Raw genomic sequence first — 16,024 nt, 5'->3', positions numbered from 1 at the left:
TTTTCTACCCAATGGATGATGTGGTAATTTACTCAACGTTTAGCAGCGAGTCGGTTGCCCTGTGACTCATACAAAGAAGAGGAAATATAAAACAGTATCATATTTTCGGGCAAGTCGGGTTCATGTTGGGCGCGCAAGGCAGACTTTTGTCATCTTGAAAGACGACATAACTACTAAAACGCGACAGGCGGCGTTTTTACGACGTCATCATGTTCATTTTGCAACACGCGCCATATGACATCTCGTCTCCAACATTCAATTACATCAACCACCGATTGCGAATAAACTCACGCAGATGCAGAAGAACAAAAAATCTCAGTTACGCGGCAACGCGTAACTCTTTCGACAGATTTTCGCATCCACGGATGTTGCATGTGCCAGGATTTTTGTCGCTGATGTCTCAAATGAAATGGCGGGGTATAACTAGTTATATCGGGGACTTTTTTTGACGTTTCCTGGTTCATGCTGATCTAAAACGACTACACATTCAACGCTTTTTTAGTTTCTTTCTCCCTCTTGCTTCTCGCGTTGTCCGTTTCAAAAATCTGGGGTTCCATGATCGATATGGAGATGCAATGGTTGCTTCTGCTCCTGTCCCCAGAGTAATCGAGATGGGCCCCATCTGGGCCGACGCCTTGGTAAAAATATGTTGGCGGAGACTGGAAAGTTCCATTGCTCACTCTGGACTGTGAACACATATGAAAGCACATTTAACTCCACACATATGCTTATTGCCTCATACATCGCTTTCAGATCAGATGCTGATTGGCATGAATGATGAAATCAGGAATTTGCATTGTAATTTTCAACTCTGTGAGTGAATAATACACAAATGATGGAGATTTTGACTTCATCTTTAGCAAATTTTGACAATGATTAAGGGAGGATTTACTGAATTTTCTGTCTTAGAGAAGCATTTGATCATCTATACAGTCACAAGAAAGCTGATAGTATATCACAATGAACTTCATAAATAATTCTAGAACAAAGAAAAGTTATGATATTAACATAATCAATCACTTAACAGATCAAATCATCTAATAGATCACTTTCATCTAAATCATTAATGCTCATTAAAAAAATTCAGCATGTCAACCGCCCTCTTCTAATCAGAAAGTTAGGCTTCTATTAATCAGTAAAGCTTATGAAGCTCAGCAAATTACAACTATTAGAGCTGCTGCTAAGTTGTATAATATTCTCTATTTCTCTATGACTTATAGACTACACAGTTAAATCATATCCACAAATACTCAATTAAAAAATTAAAAACTGATCTCTAAAGAAAAAGAATATCTAGTTCAATGAATAATCTCCATGAATGAGAGAGGACAGTCTCTCTAACCATAACTGTATGAGAAATAGTTAATCTACTATTTGCAGACTGAATTCAGTGCTTCTACTATCATAGAAGAATGTTGAGTCAATAGATTTATACAACAGCATTATGAACTAAAGGCAAATTTCTCACACAAATATGACTATCAATTGAGCATAGTATAAGGATTCAATGATTCTATATGAATAATTTATCTTGATGAATTATACAATAAAGAAGTATAGAAGTGCCAGAGAATATTTATAACTTTAAGAAGATTAACTTTATGATGAAGATTGTTAGGGAGCGAATACGAGCTGCATAAGAAGGAATTCTCTGCGTTGCTAACTGTTATATAACGAAATACTACGCTTGGTGAGAGAAAAGGGGGTTCTGCCCGGATTTTAATGTTGGGCGTATGTGGCCCGGGCTGCCGCCCCGCCGCACGTGATATAGCGTATATTAGATAGCTAGCTAGGCCTCCCAATATAAGAGATTTAACCATCCCACATTTAACAACCCATGTGATCACGTGATAGTATTACAAACAACTCAACAGATCACGTGATGGGGGACCTAATCTCGGCGATTGAGCCTAACAAAGATTATCTCAACAGCCAGAGTGATCACTAGAGCTGAGAAAGATAATAAGTCATCTCTCATACAGCCAGGAAATAGAGAAGAGATGTCCGTTGCATGCATAGTGTTGCTATTAGCAAAGAAAATCACAGAGCTGAAAGCTGTCAATACTAGACAAAAGTGAAAGAGAGAGAAATCATGTTTTTATATAGTTAAGAAAGAAATTCTAACAGTTCAAGATATATTAGTTAGAACTGTTAGATCTCAGAAGTCTGATCAACATATAGAGAAAGAGGTTGAGAATTTGAACCCAGGAACTAAAAAGCAAAAACCCTCAATCTGCAGCAAGTGTAATACTTCTGGACATAATATTAAACAGTGCTAATAGATCTAAATGTCTATTCTATATAATTTCTATATAGAATACCTTATGATTGTTGCTTAATTTGAAATTTTGTCAAATAGAATGATGAAGGTGATCTGTTAGATGTGTCATGGCTCAGTCTAGAGTCAAGATGATAACAAGATAAAAGCTTCAATTCATCTATCTAACTAGGCAACTGCGACGAGAATACTAAACTGGGGATTAGAATGTCGGAATGAACAAGCAGCTGAATATAAGTAGGTGATCGGAGCGGATTAACCTTCAGAGCGGAGTGGATCAACCTTAATCCATATTACAAGCAGCTGTGCTGTAACAGATTGATGTGATCTGATATATGATTGATTATTATATTTTTTAGATTTTGATTTTTTAGAAGAAGGTTTATTCAAAAATTTTTAAAATATCACGTGTTTGCTCTTTCTTAATTATGATTCAGTATTAATTATCTATTAATTTTGATCTTATCAAAGATCTTCAAGTCACATAATTGAGAGTATCAGTTAAAGCACTTGACTTGTCAATTTTCATGACATCTTCTTTGAACTAACTATTTTTCTTGTTAATATAATCATTGAATGTTGATATGATCAATCAAAGAATCAAAATATAGATAAAAAAAGCCTCTAGAAGGGTGTCTCTATTCTAGAGAGAAATCCATTGAAATTTGCTTCTTTAGAGTGATATTCTATCAAATTTCATCTTCTTCATATGTAGTCAAAGATTCAGAAACGCGTTAAGAACTCCGCCAAATAGGGAGTGTAGGTCTCTTAAAATATGAAAGATAAATAAGATGATATATAGATCAAATGAAGCAAGCAGTTACTGATTTCAACAAGATAACTTCCGAATTGGCCGCGTTTGGGCGCATAACGGGTCTCATAATCTGACAGAAGCTTGGTTGATACAAGAACAAGATGGAGAATTGGTCACGTGACGTAAGTGTCCAACACTTTTTGATTCTAGTGGCCGAAGGAAACCCACCACGGCTAATTCTGCCACCGCCTTGGGCTATGGTATTTACAAGCGCCTCGCCTCCTCTGTCCAATCATGCAAAGACTCTCTATAAACCACTAGGCCTTATTAGGCCTTAGCGTCATCGTGCATTGCCAAAGATAGGTAAAAGCTGCCAGACTCAACCAACCACGAACAACCATTGAAGGTACAGAGAAACACTACATACCACACGCACGCACACACACATAACACATACACACACACAGAGAGAGAGAGAGAGAGAGAGAGAAATACAGACAAGATAGTGCAAAGGCAAGGAAGCAATTGGATTGTTTGCCTATTATTATTAAATACCGGGGGATGTCCAGTTAAATACAGACAACCCACGCTAGGAAATAGTGAGTGATTGGTTATTCCACCCGCTGTCAAGCTAATTTTGTTCTGCTTGGTGCACCCCTGAGTGAGAGTGGAGAACAGCAAACGTTTGGAAACTAAAATTGAAACTAAAACAAGAAATCAAGAGAGGAAGTGGGCGCTTTTATCGCGGGAGGAGTCGTCATCTTGATACTGACCAATCTCTTTTACGTACGAACAGGCCGCATCCGTCCCCCAATCACACCCTCACGATCCCCCTTCTTCTGTGTTGCCAGCGAGGACTTTGGCTCAACCGTCCTGAATGCCGTCCTCCGCCCGTCTTTATGTCGCATGGAACCGCTGGACATCAGTCTGGAATGCGAACACAACGGTTGGCTGTCCTTCTGGGGATTGTCTGCCTCGTTGGGATTACGTTGATGCTGCTGGGCAACCCAGCAGCCCAGAGAATCAGGCAGAGCACCCAAAGAAAGAAATTATTCATACCGACCTCTAATCACCCTGAAATTTCTGACTCTCAGCAAAAACAACAAGATCAACAGCAGCAGACTCCCGAGCACCCTGTCCACACCGAAAATGCCTCGAAAAACCTTCACCCAATCGTCCAACTGCAAAACCAAGCAAAGGAGAAGTTCGATGATATTCGAGGGAGACAATCCAAGACGCTCAAGGATGCTGTGGGCGAGTACCGTCGTCGCTACAAGATGCCTCCCCCACCACATTTCGATATATGGTTCAAATTCGCACAGCAGCACGATGTGCAATTAATAGATGAGTTCGATTCGATCTATCACACGTTTCTTCCATTTTGGGGGCTACAACCCAAATTAATCCGGGCCCGGGCAAGGGAGGCTATTGGATTCGATAACGCGTTCATCAGTCTTTTGGTTCGGGATGGGAAGGTTGCCAGAATTGACGGCGGGGGGGAGAGTAGGGAGTGGCAGCGGATTGCGTTGGAGGGGATGTTGAAGTCGTTCGTCCAATACTTGCCCGATATGGACCTGGCCTTCAACATTCATGATGAACCTCGAGTCGTTATACCCAGTGAAGACCTACAGCGCTTGGTGGTTCGTGCCATGGATGGTGCACTTCCACGGGCCCTTGAGAACCCTTCCCCGAATAACTCGTGGTCTGGTCGGCCCGACGACGTGAATAAAGGTGACAGAATCGATGAGTTTAGGACTACGCGATTCAATCGATTTGCTCACCAGCCAACGTGGACGAACTCGCGCATGTCGTGCCCTGTGGATAGTCCCGCAAGAAATCTCGATGAAAACGCCCCTGATGATATCAAAGCTTTTTCCAACACAGAACTTGGATTCCTTTACAACATTACTGCCTTCACAGATATATGCCTCTCTCCTTCGCTTCAACACACGTTCGGGTTCTTTGACCGTCCCAACGCTCTCGATCTTGTCCATGACTTATTCCCGATCTTTTCTCAAAGTAAAGTGTCCAGTTTCCAGGACATCATATATCCAAGTCCCTGGTACTGGGCCGGAAAAGTTCCCTACGATGCTGGCAAGGACGTCGCCTGGTACGATAAACTGGAACAATTATACTGGCGCGGATCGACAACGGGCGGCTTTTCACGAGCAGGAGGCTGGCGCCGACAGCACCGCCAAAGATTCATTAAAGAAATAAATGGATGGGATAGTGCGAAAATCTACGAAAAGAACACCGACTCCGGCGTCTGGGAGCTCAAGGAAGTCGCCCGACACGCGCTCAAGGACCTCTTCAACGTCAAATTCTCCCATGTCGGCCAATGCGACCCAGAAGACTGCAAGGCGCAGTCCGAGTTTTTCGACGTGGTGGAATCAGCCGATCAGCAAGATGCGTGGAAGTACAGACATCTCGTTGACATTGATGGGAATGCGTTCAGCGGACGCTACTACGCTTTTCTACGCAGTAATAGCTTGGTTTATAAACTTGCGCTTTTCCGCGAGTGGCATGATGAGTGGCTACGCGCCTGGGTGCACTATGTGCCCCTCAGCTTGAAGGGGGATGAACATGTTGAGACTGTGCGATTCTTTGCTTTGGATGATGAAGGGCGGGAGATTGCGCAGCTTCTGGCGAAACAGGGGAAGGAGTGGGCGGGTAAGGCGCTACGGAATAATGATCTTGAGGTTTGGTTTTTTAGGTTGTTATTAGAGTGAGTGGTTATTTCTTTTTTGGCATTTTGATGACGCTATCAACTCTGCCCTCCCTTCGGCTTTCATTGTTTCCTTGGACTACGAGAAGATAAACTCATAACTAACTGGTATGATTACAACAATTAGATATGGCAGAGTTGTAGATGATAATCGGGAGAATATTGGATTTTCTCTGAACTGATGTGACACACGAGCAGGACCTGGTGTCTTGGTAAAGGTATATCTCGACATATACACATATATCTCATTTCTATTTGTTTCCAACGTCCATCATGTGTTGTATTACATATTTCCTTATTAGTCATTTCCGCCATTGTTAATTAATTGTTTTCATCAGGAGTCCAGTTCAAGTCTTCTTTTCAATTGGTTGCCGACATTGCAAGTTTTGTTCCTATCGTACCCTCCCTCCTTTATATTTTTCATAATTCCTCATATCATGTGGTGTCAGTGAATTCGATGAATATGTAGCTGACTTGAATCTTTTCTTGTATAAAACTTCTTTGGTTTTACCTTCTCATCTCACTTGTCATTGAATTGGCAGCGTCATGTCACTTTAGTTTATGTTTACTACTTTTAATTTCTCATCTGTTGTTCTCTAAAAGTGCAAGTGGAAAAAGGAGAAAGAGAAAAATAAACACCATCCTCTTGCAGGTGCTTCTTTTCTTTCCAAGTAGCCTATCTATTCACTAGGAAATCTTCGACGGTGGGGCGCCTAATGCTCGATAAACCTGTAGCCCGGCTTTTGAGGTTCTCTGTCATTTAATAGGAGAGATTGACTTTTATGAACTCCAAAATGTTGTGCTCGCCTTAAACTAACCTTGTATGTTCAAGATCTACAACGTAGCAAAATTGACGTCATCATTCGCGGTAATATTTAACATTTTAGTTTCAACTCGGACCAACTCACCCAACAAACGCCTTGGCCACCCTCTCTCCCCATATTTGGGCTATTCTATCAATCTCAACCTCTCTCCTCATGAGTCAATTAAATATAACACGATTCTCGTATTTCCGACACTCTCGTGAAAACCCAGTTATGGACTCTTGTCGCGTTCGAAAGATGTAGTTATCTCAACTGCAGCCCGAAGGGTGAGATAGTACGTCTGTTCCATCCCGCAAAAGCCAGGGGTGAGTTAACTGGCCAATATATCATCGAAATTTTTAAAGTCCCTGGGTGAGAATCTTATTTTGAAACTTGGTATCAGCATTGCTCTTTGTTGACATCGAGGAGTTACGCGCTGAAGTTGCAAGCCAAACGCATATGCAAGGCCTAAAGCAGATCTCTCCGCGTTTCTAGCTTCCTCGGCCAATCGTCTATAGTGAAAAGGAACTTTGAATTCTGGAAGCAAAAGGGAGTTTTCTCGTTGATAAACAGGGGCAGGCCAGCAGGAAGCAAGGGGTGGGACATTCTGGCTGAATAGTTTCATGTTGCGACCAAAGCTATTGTAAAAGGAAATACTTATATCATAACCAGGGAGAAGAGCTTCCTTGTGGCTGATTCTGCTCGCATACGAAGCTATCTGGTATCCTTCTCCTTTCCTCCTCTCATGCAAATCTATTTTTTAATTTCTTTCTCTTCCTCTTGTTTTATATAACCCACCGAATACTCCAGATACTCATTTGTTTTGTTTTGAATTCAGCTGACAACCCTCAAACTATTTATACCCCCACGCTTGTGAAGCTGAAAAATAAGGAGAACAGAGGTACACCTTGACCTATCCGAGTGCCGGCTTCAGGCAACCATAAATCATGGAGACGCCCTCTACATTTATCCGGGGTATTCTCTTGATTTTCGTTGCTTTCTACGGGCTCTTTACATTTTGCATGTATAGTGCCTTTTTCATCTGGTCAGGAGCTGTCTTCCAGCGGACGACGGAGCAGCGGAGATTGGAGCTGTTGCTAGGTAGGAGGCCTAAACTACCCCCAAATCTCAAATTTATATCATATCCGTACGGGTTAGGCCTGTTCGAAATAACCAACTCGTCCAGTTACGAGTGATTTCTTCATGTTCAAGAGCCAGTATTCTAACCCTATAATAATAAAACTACCATAGCAAAGGACCGCCTTTGGAACCTCTCGAAGCAATGGGAAGGCTTCTCCCACCACTTCCTAACCCTCAAGAATGGCTTCAAGTTCCACTATGTCTCCAGTGACAACCTCTTGGCCATGGAAAACACATCACAAACAATGGCAACCAAGAAATCAAAAGCAAGAAAGCCGCTTGTCATTTTTATGCACGGCTTTCCGGACAGCTGGGCGATTTGGCGCCACCTGCTGGTCTCGTCAGTGCTTTGGGAGAAGTCTACTATTGTTGCTTTTGACCTACCAGGATATGGCGGGAGCGACTCGTTAAAGAAATACGGCGCAACGGAGGTTTTGGAACATGTTGCTGAGTTCATTCTTGCTATCAGGCGCAAGTATGGGATTAATGTCAACGGTAATGGTGATGGTGATAAGGTTACTGATTCAGATACGGGCGCGGGCGCGAGTGGGGATAAGAAGCAGAATCCAGCAAAGGTTATTCTTGTTGCACATGATTGGGGTGCTGTGATAGGTTTTCGTCTCGCATCGGAAGCCCCACAATTGGTCGACAGGTTTATCTTGACGAATGGTCCCTTAGTAAGTTTTGATGATATGAACTGAGTCTGCTGTTTACTCTCTATTGTCGGTGGGCTCATGCGTCGTTTTTCTTAGCTACCATTGGCGAGAGCAAATATTTCGCTTGCATGGAAATCCTCGGGAAAAATGTTAATGACATTTCTGCGAAACCCATTCCACTCCCACAGGCTTCTCCTACGGGCTATATCTAGGCTGAGCCCGTTATTACGCCAACTGTTCCTCTCAGGGTACATTTTTGTGTTTCAGCTTCCCATGCCCATAGTGCGTTACGTGGGCAGCGGTGGCAATTACTCCTTGTTAAAGGCGATCCACCAGCGGGCGGCAGGGAAAGTCGACGAATTCACTGTCCGAGATGCCCAAGAGTCCATGGCGAGCACTTTGGGTCCTGGCAGCTCGGAATGCAACACTACAACAAAGGACGGTGAAGGGTACCCACCCAGTGTCTTACGGCGCAGCAAGCTAGGAAACTTCGGTGACATGATCTCCTATTACCGACATGGTGCTGCAGTGAGCACTTGGCACAAATCTCTTGAGACAATTTCCGCACTGTACGGGCTTGGGGAGTCTCGACGGACGAGCAGCGGGATGCCGCTCCAGGACGGGCCCCACGGAGCACTGAGGGCGAATGCGACAATTGTATGGGGAGAGCGTGATAGGGCGCTGGACCCTCGGGTGATTCTGGAAGGAATCGCAGACTACCTAGTACATGGCAGTCAGCTGGTTATATTGCCGCGTACGGCGCATTACACACCAATGGAGGTGGAAGGGTGCGCGGCTTTGGAGAAGGCTGTGGAGTGGGCTATTTGTGGTGAGCATGGGGATGTTGGTGCGGCAATTACTGACGTGTATCCTGGCGCTGTTGTGACGGTGAGGAAATAAATGGGTGGATGAAAGGATGGAGGGAAGGATTTGGTGATATTGAAGTTGGATTGTTTCACGCCACCACGCCATTACGCTATGGTGGTTTTGATCTGGAATGACTGGTAGAATGCATTTTTCCCCCCCACGCGCTGCCAAAATGGATATCGATCTCGTGTGGGAAAATGGGTGTCTATACATGTGGGACGGAATCGAATCTGTGTCAGAAATTGTATTGACAACAACACGAAGTCATGATGGATATGTTGATTAGGTTACCTTACATTGTTCGAACGCGCACGTGCTGGAATTGGTTATATGATATCAGTCCTGAGAATTGTGCTATCTTCTTGATGATATTTCCTTTCGATGGCTCTATTATATATCCATGTCCGCCATTAACTACTTGATATGGATATTTTTATTTACCTTGGTTTTCGGCATAACGAATGTCAATATTCCTAGCTATATGCGGAGCTGTAACGGACCGAGAAGTATTTATCGAATTAAAGAATTTTACTTGGTTTCAAAGTATTCGTCCGAAGCAACACACTTACTCGACCTTTGGGTATGGAGTTAGGTTTAATAGATAACCGTGGCTGCACTTGAGTTAAAAAATTTTAACTAACTCTCGCGCCGCTTGACCGACCCTTGTTCGAAGCAAAACAAAAACAAACCACGACATGGAAAATTTCCCCACTCCATTTGTAACTAATAATAATACTCTCAGAAACTTCAACAACCGCAGCATGGCTCTTCTCACGGCCATTCTAGGGGTTATCATTCCACATCATAATAGTCAATTGACCACGGCTAATTGACCACTTGCTCCTAGATATACGCTTGTGGTTATATCTCAGACACCTACAGGCGAGCTGAACCTCCCCGCTTGGCCCCTGTGGGTCATCGCACCGGAGTACGGAGCAAACTCGTTCAAGCTTGAGCTTATATATAAATACAGAGACGGGAACTTTATTGTCTCGAAATCTTCTTTCTCGTTGCCTCCTCTCAATCTCGTATTCCCCTCTCCGACGTGAATTGCGGCTGGCTCCACTGCTACCATGGCAGATCCAGGAGAAGCCGTCTACTGCACGGTAAGTTTGACATGGAAAATTGCAGGTACCTGATGGACCAAAACTCACACTGTGATCTAGATGCTTCTCACCGACAATTATCTCCCAGGTAAACACTAACTTATCTCATGACCAGACCCGCCGTCTGCAATGCACTTTTAACGTTTCTCTTTTGCTTACAATATCATTGTTGCTTTTGCTGCTGCTTCTGTAGGTGCCATGGTATTGGCCCATTCGCTGCGAGACAATGGCTGCAAAGCAAAGCTTGTCGTGCTGGTTACGCTGGACAGCCTCAAGGCTTCGACGATTGACGAGCTAAAAGTACAGCATTTTCCATTTGTTCAGCATTCCCATTCCAGTTCTTCATAACAAATCTGTGGTGGGTTAGCTAACATCTGCTAATTTTGAAACAAAACAAAAAGACCATCTACGACGATGTAGTCCCTATCAACAGAATTGTAAACCACTGCCCCGCAAATCTGTATTTGATGGACAGACCAGACCTAGCTTCGACATTCTCAAAAATTGAGCTCTGGAGGCAAACCCAATACCGACAGCTAGTATACATCGATGCAGATGTAGTGTCCCTCCGAGCTCCCGATGAGCTTCTCACAATTAATACCAACTTCGCCGCCGTGCCTGATACCGGCTGGCCAGACTGTTTCAATACAGGCCTCATGGTGCTCCGTCCCAATATGCATGATTATTACTCCCTCCTTGCTCTTGCTCAGCAGGGAGTCAGCTTCGACGGAGCAGACCAGGGTTTACTGAATATACATTTTAAGAAATGGGATAGACTGAGCTTCGTGTACAACTGCACGCCAAGTGGTCATTATCAATACATTCCAGCCTTCCGACATTTTGGCAGCACAATTAGTCTGGTGCATTATATCGGATCACAGAAACCATGGAATCTCCCAAGGCAGTTGTTCCCGTCGGGGAGTCCATATAATCAGCTTTTGGGGAGGTGGTGGGCGACGTATTATAGACATTATCGGCCGGTGGTATGCATGATATGATATGAATACCCATGCATTGGTACACCCGATAGGGAGGTTAACGGGAAATGCTAATTACTGCGTCTAACCAGGTCAAACCGGATACCAAGCTTTCGTCGAGAGCTGACATTGCGAAGCATGGTTTGGGGCAGCTCCACGCAGCAGGGATCGTTCATGAGCCAACTAAGCCGCCGGAGCGAATGCATACCCCTGAGATACCACATGCTCAAGCTTGTACCTACGACCAACCTCATGCTTCTGCTCATTTCGCTGCCACTTCCACTATGTCTCCGGCTCCGGCTCCCCTCACAGCTGAAGCTAAAGCTTTTGTAGAACCACAAGCTTATGGAAACATCCAGCAATTCAATATCCCGCATGGTTTCCTACCCTCTCATGTCCCTGAAATTTCTCACACTGTTCATAATAGTTCCATATTGAATAGCTCTGAAGTTGCAGCCAGGCCAGCTAGTCCTCCCCCGCGAGATAGAATCCCTAATATAAGCCAGGATTTTGTCGTCAGTGCTGTCCCACAATACGTTCGTGGTGAAGAGCATGTAACTGCCTACCGACACTTTCCACGTCGTCCATTTGATTCTCCTTCCATATCGAAAGAAGAATCAGTCCCAGGAACCTCTCCCGTTACTGGCGTACCAGCCCTACCAACACAACAACTTCCACAAGAGCTAACTGAGCCACTAAAACAGCTAGAGATTGGGCAAATACCTGTCATCTCCCAAGAACCCGAGCCACCCAGAGCAGCTCCAGAGCCGTCGTTCTCTTCTCCAAGGATGCAATGGGATCCTTCTCGGTATGCACCACTATATCTAAAACATATATCTATATGGACAAAATCAAATAGGCCCAAATATATAATTACACGTGCTGATTAAAAAATGACAGAGAACCACCTCCTGTAGATTCCAAACCGGAGGCATTCAGTTTACCCTCACACACCTACACGATGTCACAGGACACGGAACTTTTCCAGCCTCCGAAGTCATACCCAGAGGCCCCGAAAGATATGTACTATAAAGTTCCCCCAAAGCAACCAAATACACAGCGTCTGGCCCACATTTTTCCATGGGAGGCCTACGCCCCGAAACCCACTCGTGTTTTTCTAGACGAAGAAGCAGGAACAGGCATAGTTGCGGTATCCCATGAGAAACTATTAAGTGAAGTCCCAAATAAAAGAGATACGGCATTGGGCGCACCACGAGAAGAATCAGCAGAACCGCCACCAACATCTGAATATCTTTGGAAAGGTTACATCCGCTCGAACGCCTGGGACGAAGTCCCGGAAATTGAGCATTACATGCGCACTATCCGAAAGCCCCGGAGAGAGAAAGTTCAAGTTTTGAAATCCGGATTGGCTAGGTCTAGCACAACTGGGGGCGACTTCGAAACCGATATCACCGGGAGAAAGCCCAGTATGAGACTGACAAGTTTCCCCACTGAGATAGAGCGGCCCAGCCTCCCTGTGACCCCGGCACCTATCAAGCGACCTCATTTTTGGCCCATAGGACAACAGCGAGAAGAGGAGTCTCAGTACGGAAGAGAGCAAAGGCAAGGAGGGGATGGTGGTGATAGTTTACCACACGCCACCGGTGTTCCCTTGCAGGAGAACTGGGTGCGTTTCACGATCGATGCGTTCGTAAACCTCCTTGGAATCACCTACTTATACTGGAAATATACAGAATCCTCTGGAACGCCTCGAGGAGCTGCAACGACGCCAGTCCTTGTTTCTTGACGTGATTCATGACGGGCCACCGGAGTTAGAGGTGAGAGAGATCCCTAGGCGGAGAATGCCCGGGGAATAGTAGAGGAGGCAGAAGGATTATCGGCAGCGACGGAGGGTCGACGTTGCGGTTGCGGGTTTCATGAGCCTTAGTTGCCATTCGCCACGGGAGATGAGCGACGAGGGCCGATAGAAACTGGTGTTGGTTGTGTGGATGGTGGAATGAAGAATATACTACGTACTTGATATATTGACCTCATTTCGTCTTCATTTTCATCTTTTCCCTGGCCACTTCAGTGAAATGTGGCATCATATTCTTCGGAATCACATATTTCATTTTTCTTCCCCTTTTCTGCTTTTGACCCAATTTCTTGAATGCCCTGTCAAATTTTGTCTCTATTTATTTCCCTCTCTTCCTCCCGTCACTACTTTAGCGTTTTGAGCCGATTCCTATCTTTAATATCATGTCATGCCTTTCCCGAGAAGTAGTACTCACTATCTATCTCATTTAGCCTTGCCCTTTTATTATTTAATAATAATTGACTTTTTGTGTACCTTGAATGCAGCTCTTTCTTTTTCTCATGCCAAGTTTGATTTCCACCAATTTTTGCATCTTGCTATTTAAAATTGACTGTCTGCACATCTAATAATACACTAAACTATTTCAAGTCAATTCTTGATTTATAGATATGGATGTAAATAATATCACATCTAAACAATTTTCATTCTTTCCCTGTTACGGTGTACTCTCTTGGACTCTCTGAAGTCTCTTTCCATGATGTTCCATCTTTTAAAACAATTTTCGACCAGGGATAGAAATATTTCCAATAAAATATAAGCCCCCTTCTCACAGCCTCCTACGCCGCAAATCCCGAGATCTCTCAATCGCGAAGGAAAAAATACAGTATCCCAAGGTGTGTCCAAACAGTGTCGTCCAAGGGTACGACAATCTCATCTCATAATCACATCCCTCTCAACAACCTTCTTAATCACCCAACTTCCCACATCTACCCCATAAATCCCTACAGCTTGCACGACAAACTTCCTCGCATACTCCACATGGCAGTATGCCACCGCCAACAAACACATAGCCAACGAAACATGTATAAGATACGCTGTACCTCTTGACACTGATCCCGAGGCCCTTTTACTAGACCCCCTTTTCTTCACCCATCCACTCATGCCCACCAAAGCCCCCATGACTAGGATTCCTACAATACCGAACTGCACATCAGCATCGTTCAATCGTTTCTCCAGCAACCCATTTTGCACAAAGAACATTATGTAGAGGAATGCATGAAGCGAGAGGAGTGTGGGAATGACGAGGCGGCCGAAGAGCCGGTGGTAGGGGGTTAGATATGTTTGGGGCAGGTGTAGAAGTCGTGACAGGACCTGAGTGAAAGGATTGAAAGTTGGGGAGAGTTTGGGCGAGAGAAGAAGATGGAGAGGAGTTGTGGCCATGGCCGTGTGGGCGATGGATCTAGTAAGATGAAGGTGGTCTGCTTGGCTGTCAGTGCATGTCCACACATAACTAACCGAGGATTTTGGCGGAGGCAGAGGGCTGCGATGTTAAATGCGAGAAGAGAAATCAAGGAGGCGGGGCCCCCTAAAAATGGGAGGGGGTGGACATACCGTCGCCCGTTTTCCAGGCGGAGAGCGCCAATAACCATACCAACCATCCCGCCGCAACGAGATAATGTCTCCTCATCTCCGTCGCGCCATACATGAATGGAGAATCCAGCCATGCTGATACCAGCGTGGATCTCCTCTCGATACCCTTCGTCCCGAGGTTGCTTGTTGCAAATCTATAAACACTGAGCAGCAGAAGCAGAACGAGAGCAGATAGCTGTGCGTAGTTTCCACGGAGCGAAAGGAGTTCCCGCCGCTCGCGAAGCTGCTGAGATGTCAGGGAGGTGTAGCGGTAAGGCCACAGCGATTGGGGCCACGGGGAAGATAGAGACGGGGACATTGGGATCCCTTGTTCTCCTGCTGGGTACGAATGGGGCGGGCGGGGCGGAGAGGAATGTCAATGAGCGAAGACAAATGACAAATTCTGATAGAGTAGACGAAAGAAAGGAACTATCCTATGTGAAATAAGACGAGAAGCCATAGACACAAATTGTTATTGTGTCAACTGCTGTGTAGTTAATGTGGAGGGAACGACGATTGCAAACGAAAGTTTAAGAAGAAACAAACAGTGTAAATAAAAGAAAATATCATCAAGAAATGCACTGGACATGTGTTGAAATTTCCTGGCGACAGGAACAAGAGGTTTGAATGGAGAGTAATATAAAATATTTACTCCTCAAGCTGGTTGGATACCCACAGATTATTTATTAGTAATTAGTTAAAAAGGCTGAATTCGCGTTCCAGGGGCATTCGGATCAAATCTCCTTATCCAAATTCCAACTCATCTTTCATATGCTCTCGAGAGCATGGATTTTGAGCGGTTTGACGTGCGTCTACCGCTCAGCAATCTAGTTATGCACAGTTGTGGCACCCCTTTTTTATTGTTGAAGTGAAATCCTACGGATTCAGGATCAATTAACTAGTTCCAGGACACGGCATGACGAAATACTTTTTGATACAACTAGTCACTCAACTACAAGCCCGCCAACAGAAACATAACAAAGAGCAATATCGAAAAGACGTGGTATGATACCACACCAATGCTGTCTGTTATGCAGTCAATTAAATATGAGATCTACGGTCAGCTCACATTGTCACCCTCTCTCTCGGTGCCTCGTAATTGTTCAAGGTAACGTTACGAAAAGAAAATCATGGTTATCATATGTTCTGATATTTACTCTATGTAGGCGCTTAAAAGGAGAGATCGGGAGAGAGTATGCAGCACCACCGACACGTTGAAGTGTTGTTTTGTAGTAAATAACTAACTTCTGAAACATCTTTTCCGGACTCTCTTTAAGGCGTCCCCGACCGGGGTTATGCAGTCTTGAAAGGAGGCATCCATCCCCTAGCTACT

General features: G+C 44.5%; 4 protein-coding genes across 4 annotated transcripts; 3 read left to right on the top strand and 1 right to left on the bottom strand.

Annotated features, from left to right (window-relative positions):
* Nucleotides 1-3,931: 3,931 nt before the first annotated feature.
* PADG_00473 (uncharacterized protein) lies at nucleotides 3,932-5,939 on the top strand (the record flags this gene model as incomplete). Its single annotated transcript, XM_010757540.1, has 2 exons — nucleotides 3,932-5,757; nucleotides 5,885-5,939. The coding sequence occupies 2 exons, from the start codon at nucleotides 3,932-3,934 to the stop codon at nucleotides 5,937-5,939; spliced, it is 1,881 nt and encodes a 626-aa protein (XP_010755842.1).
* A 1,568-nt stretch (nucleotides 5,940-7,507) lies between these two features.
* PADG_00472 (uncharacterized protein) lies at nucleotides 7,508-9,256 on the top strand (the record flags this gene model as incomplete). Its single annotated transcript, XM_010758063.1, has 3 exons — nucleotides 7,508-7,661; nucleotides 7,812-8,377; nucleotides 8,453-9,256. The coding sequence occupies 3 exons, from the start codon at nucleotides 7,508-7,510 to the stop codon at nucleotides 9,254-9,256; spliced, it is 1,524 nt and encodes a 507-aa protein (XP_010756365.1).
* Nucleotides 9,257-10,296: 1,040 nt separating this feature from the next.
* PADG_00471 (uncharacterized protein) lies at nucleotides 10,297-13,123 on the top strand (the record flags this gene model as incomplete). The annotated part of the gene is made up of 7 exons (XM_010757539.1): nucleotides 10,297-10,329; nucleotides 10,390-10,417; nucleotides 10,523-10,629; nucleotides 10,731-11,312; nucleotides 11,399-12,114; nucleotides 12,207-12,933; nucleotides 13,001-13,123. The coding sequence occupies 7 exons, from the start codon at nucleotides 10,297-10,299 to the stop codon at nucleotides 13,121-13,123; spliced, it is 2,316 nt and encodes a 771-aa protein (XP_010755841.1).
* Nucleotides 13,124-13,992: 869 nt separating this feature from the next.
* PADG_00470 (uncharacterized protein) lies at nucleotides 13,993-15,010 on the bottom strand (the record flags this gene model as incomplete). The annotated part of the gene is made up of 2 exons (XM_010758062.1): nucleotides 13,993-14,540; nucleotides 14,674-15,010. The coding sequence occupies 2 exons, from the start codon at nucleotides 15,008-15,010 to the stop codon at nucleotides 13,993-13,995; spliced, it is 885 nt and encodes a 294-aa protein (XP_010756364.1).
* Between the last annotated feature and the right edge of the window lie 1,014 nt (nucleotides 15,011-16,024).

Source organism: Paracoccidioides brasiliensis, assembly GCF_000150735.1.
Source record: "Paracoccidioides brasiliensis Pb18 unplaced genomic scaffold supercont2.1, whole genome shotgun sequence".
In the NCBI taxonomy this organism is placed as follows: domain Eukaryota; kingdom Fungi; phylum Ascomycota; class Eurotiomycetes; order Onygenales; family Ajellomycetaceae; genus Paracoccidioides; species Paracoccidioides brasiliensis.
The sequence above is the reverse complement of the archived record's forward strand: the minus strand, read 5'-3'. Positions and strand labels throughout refer to the sequence as shown.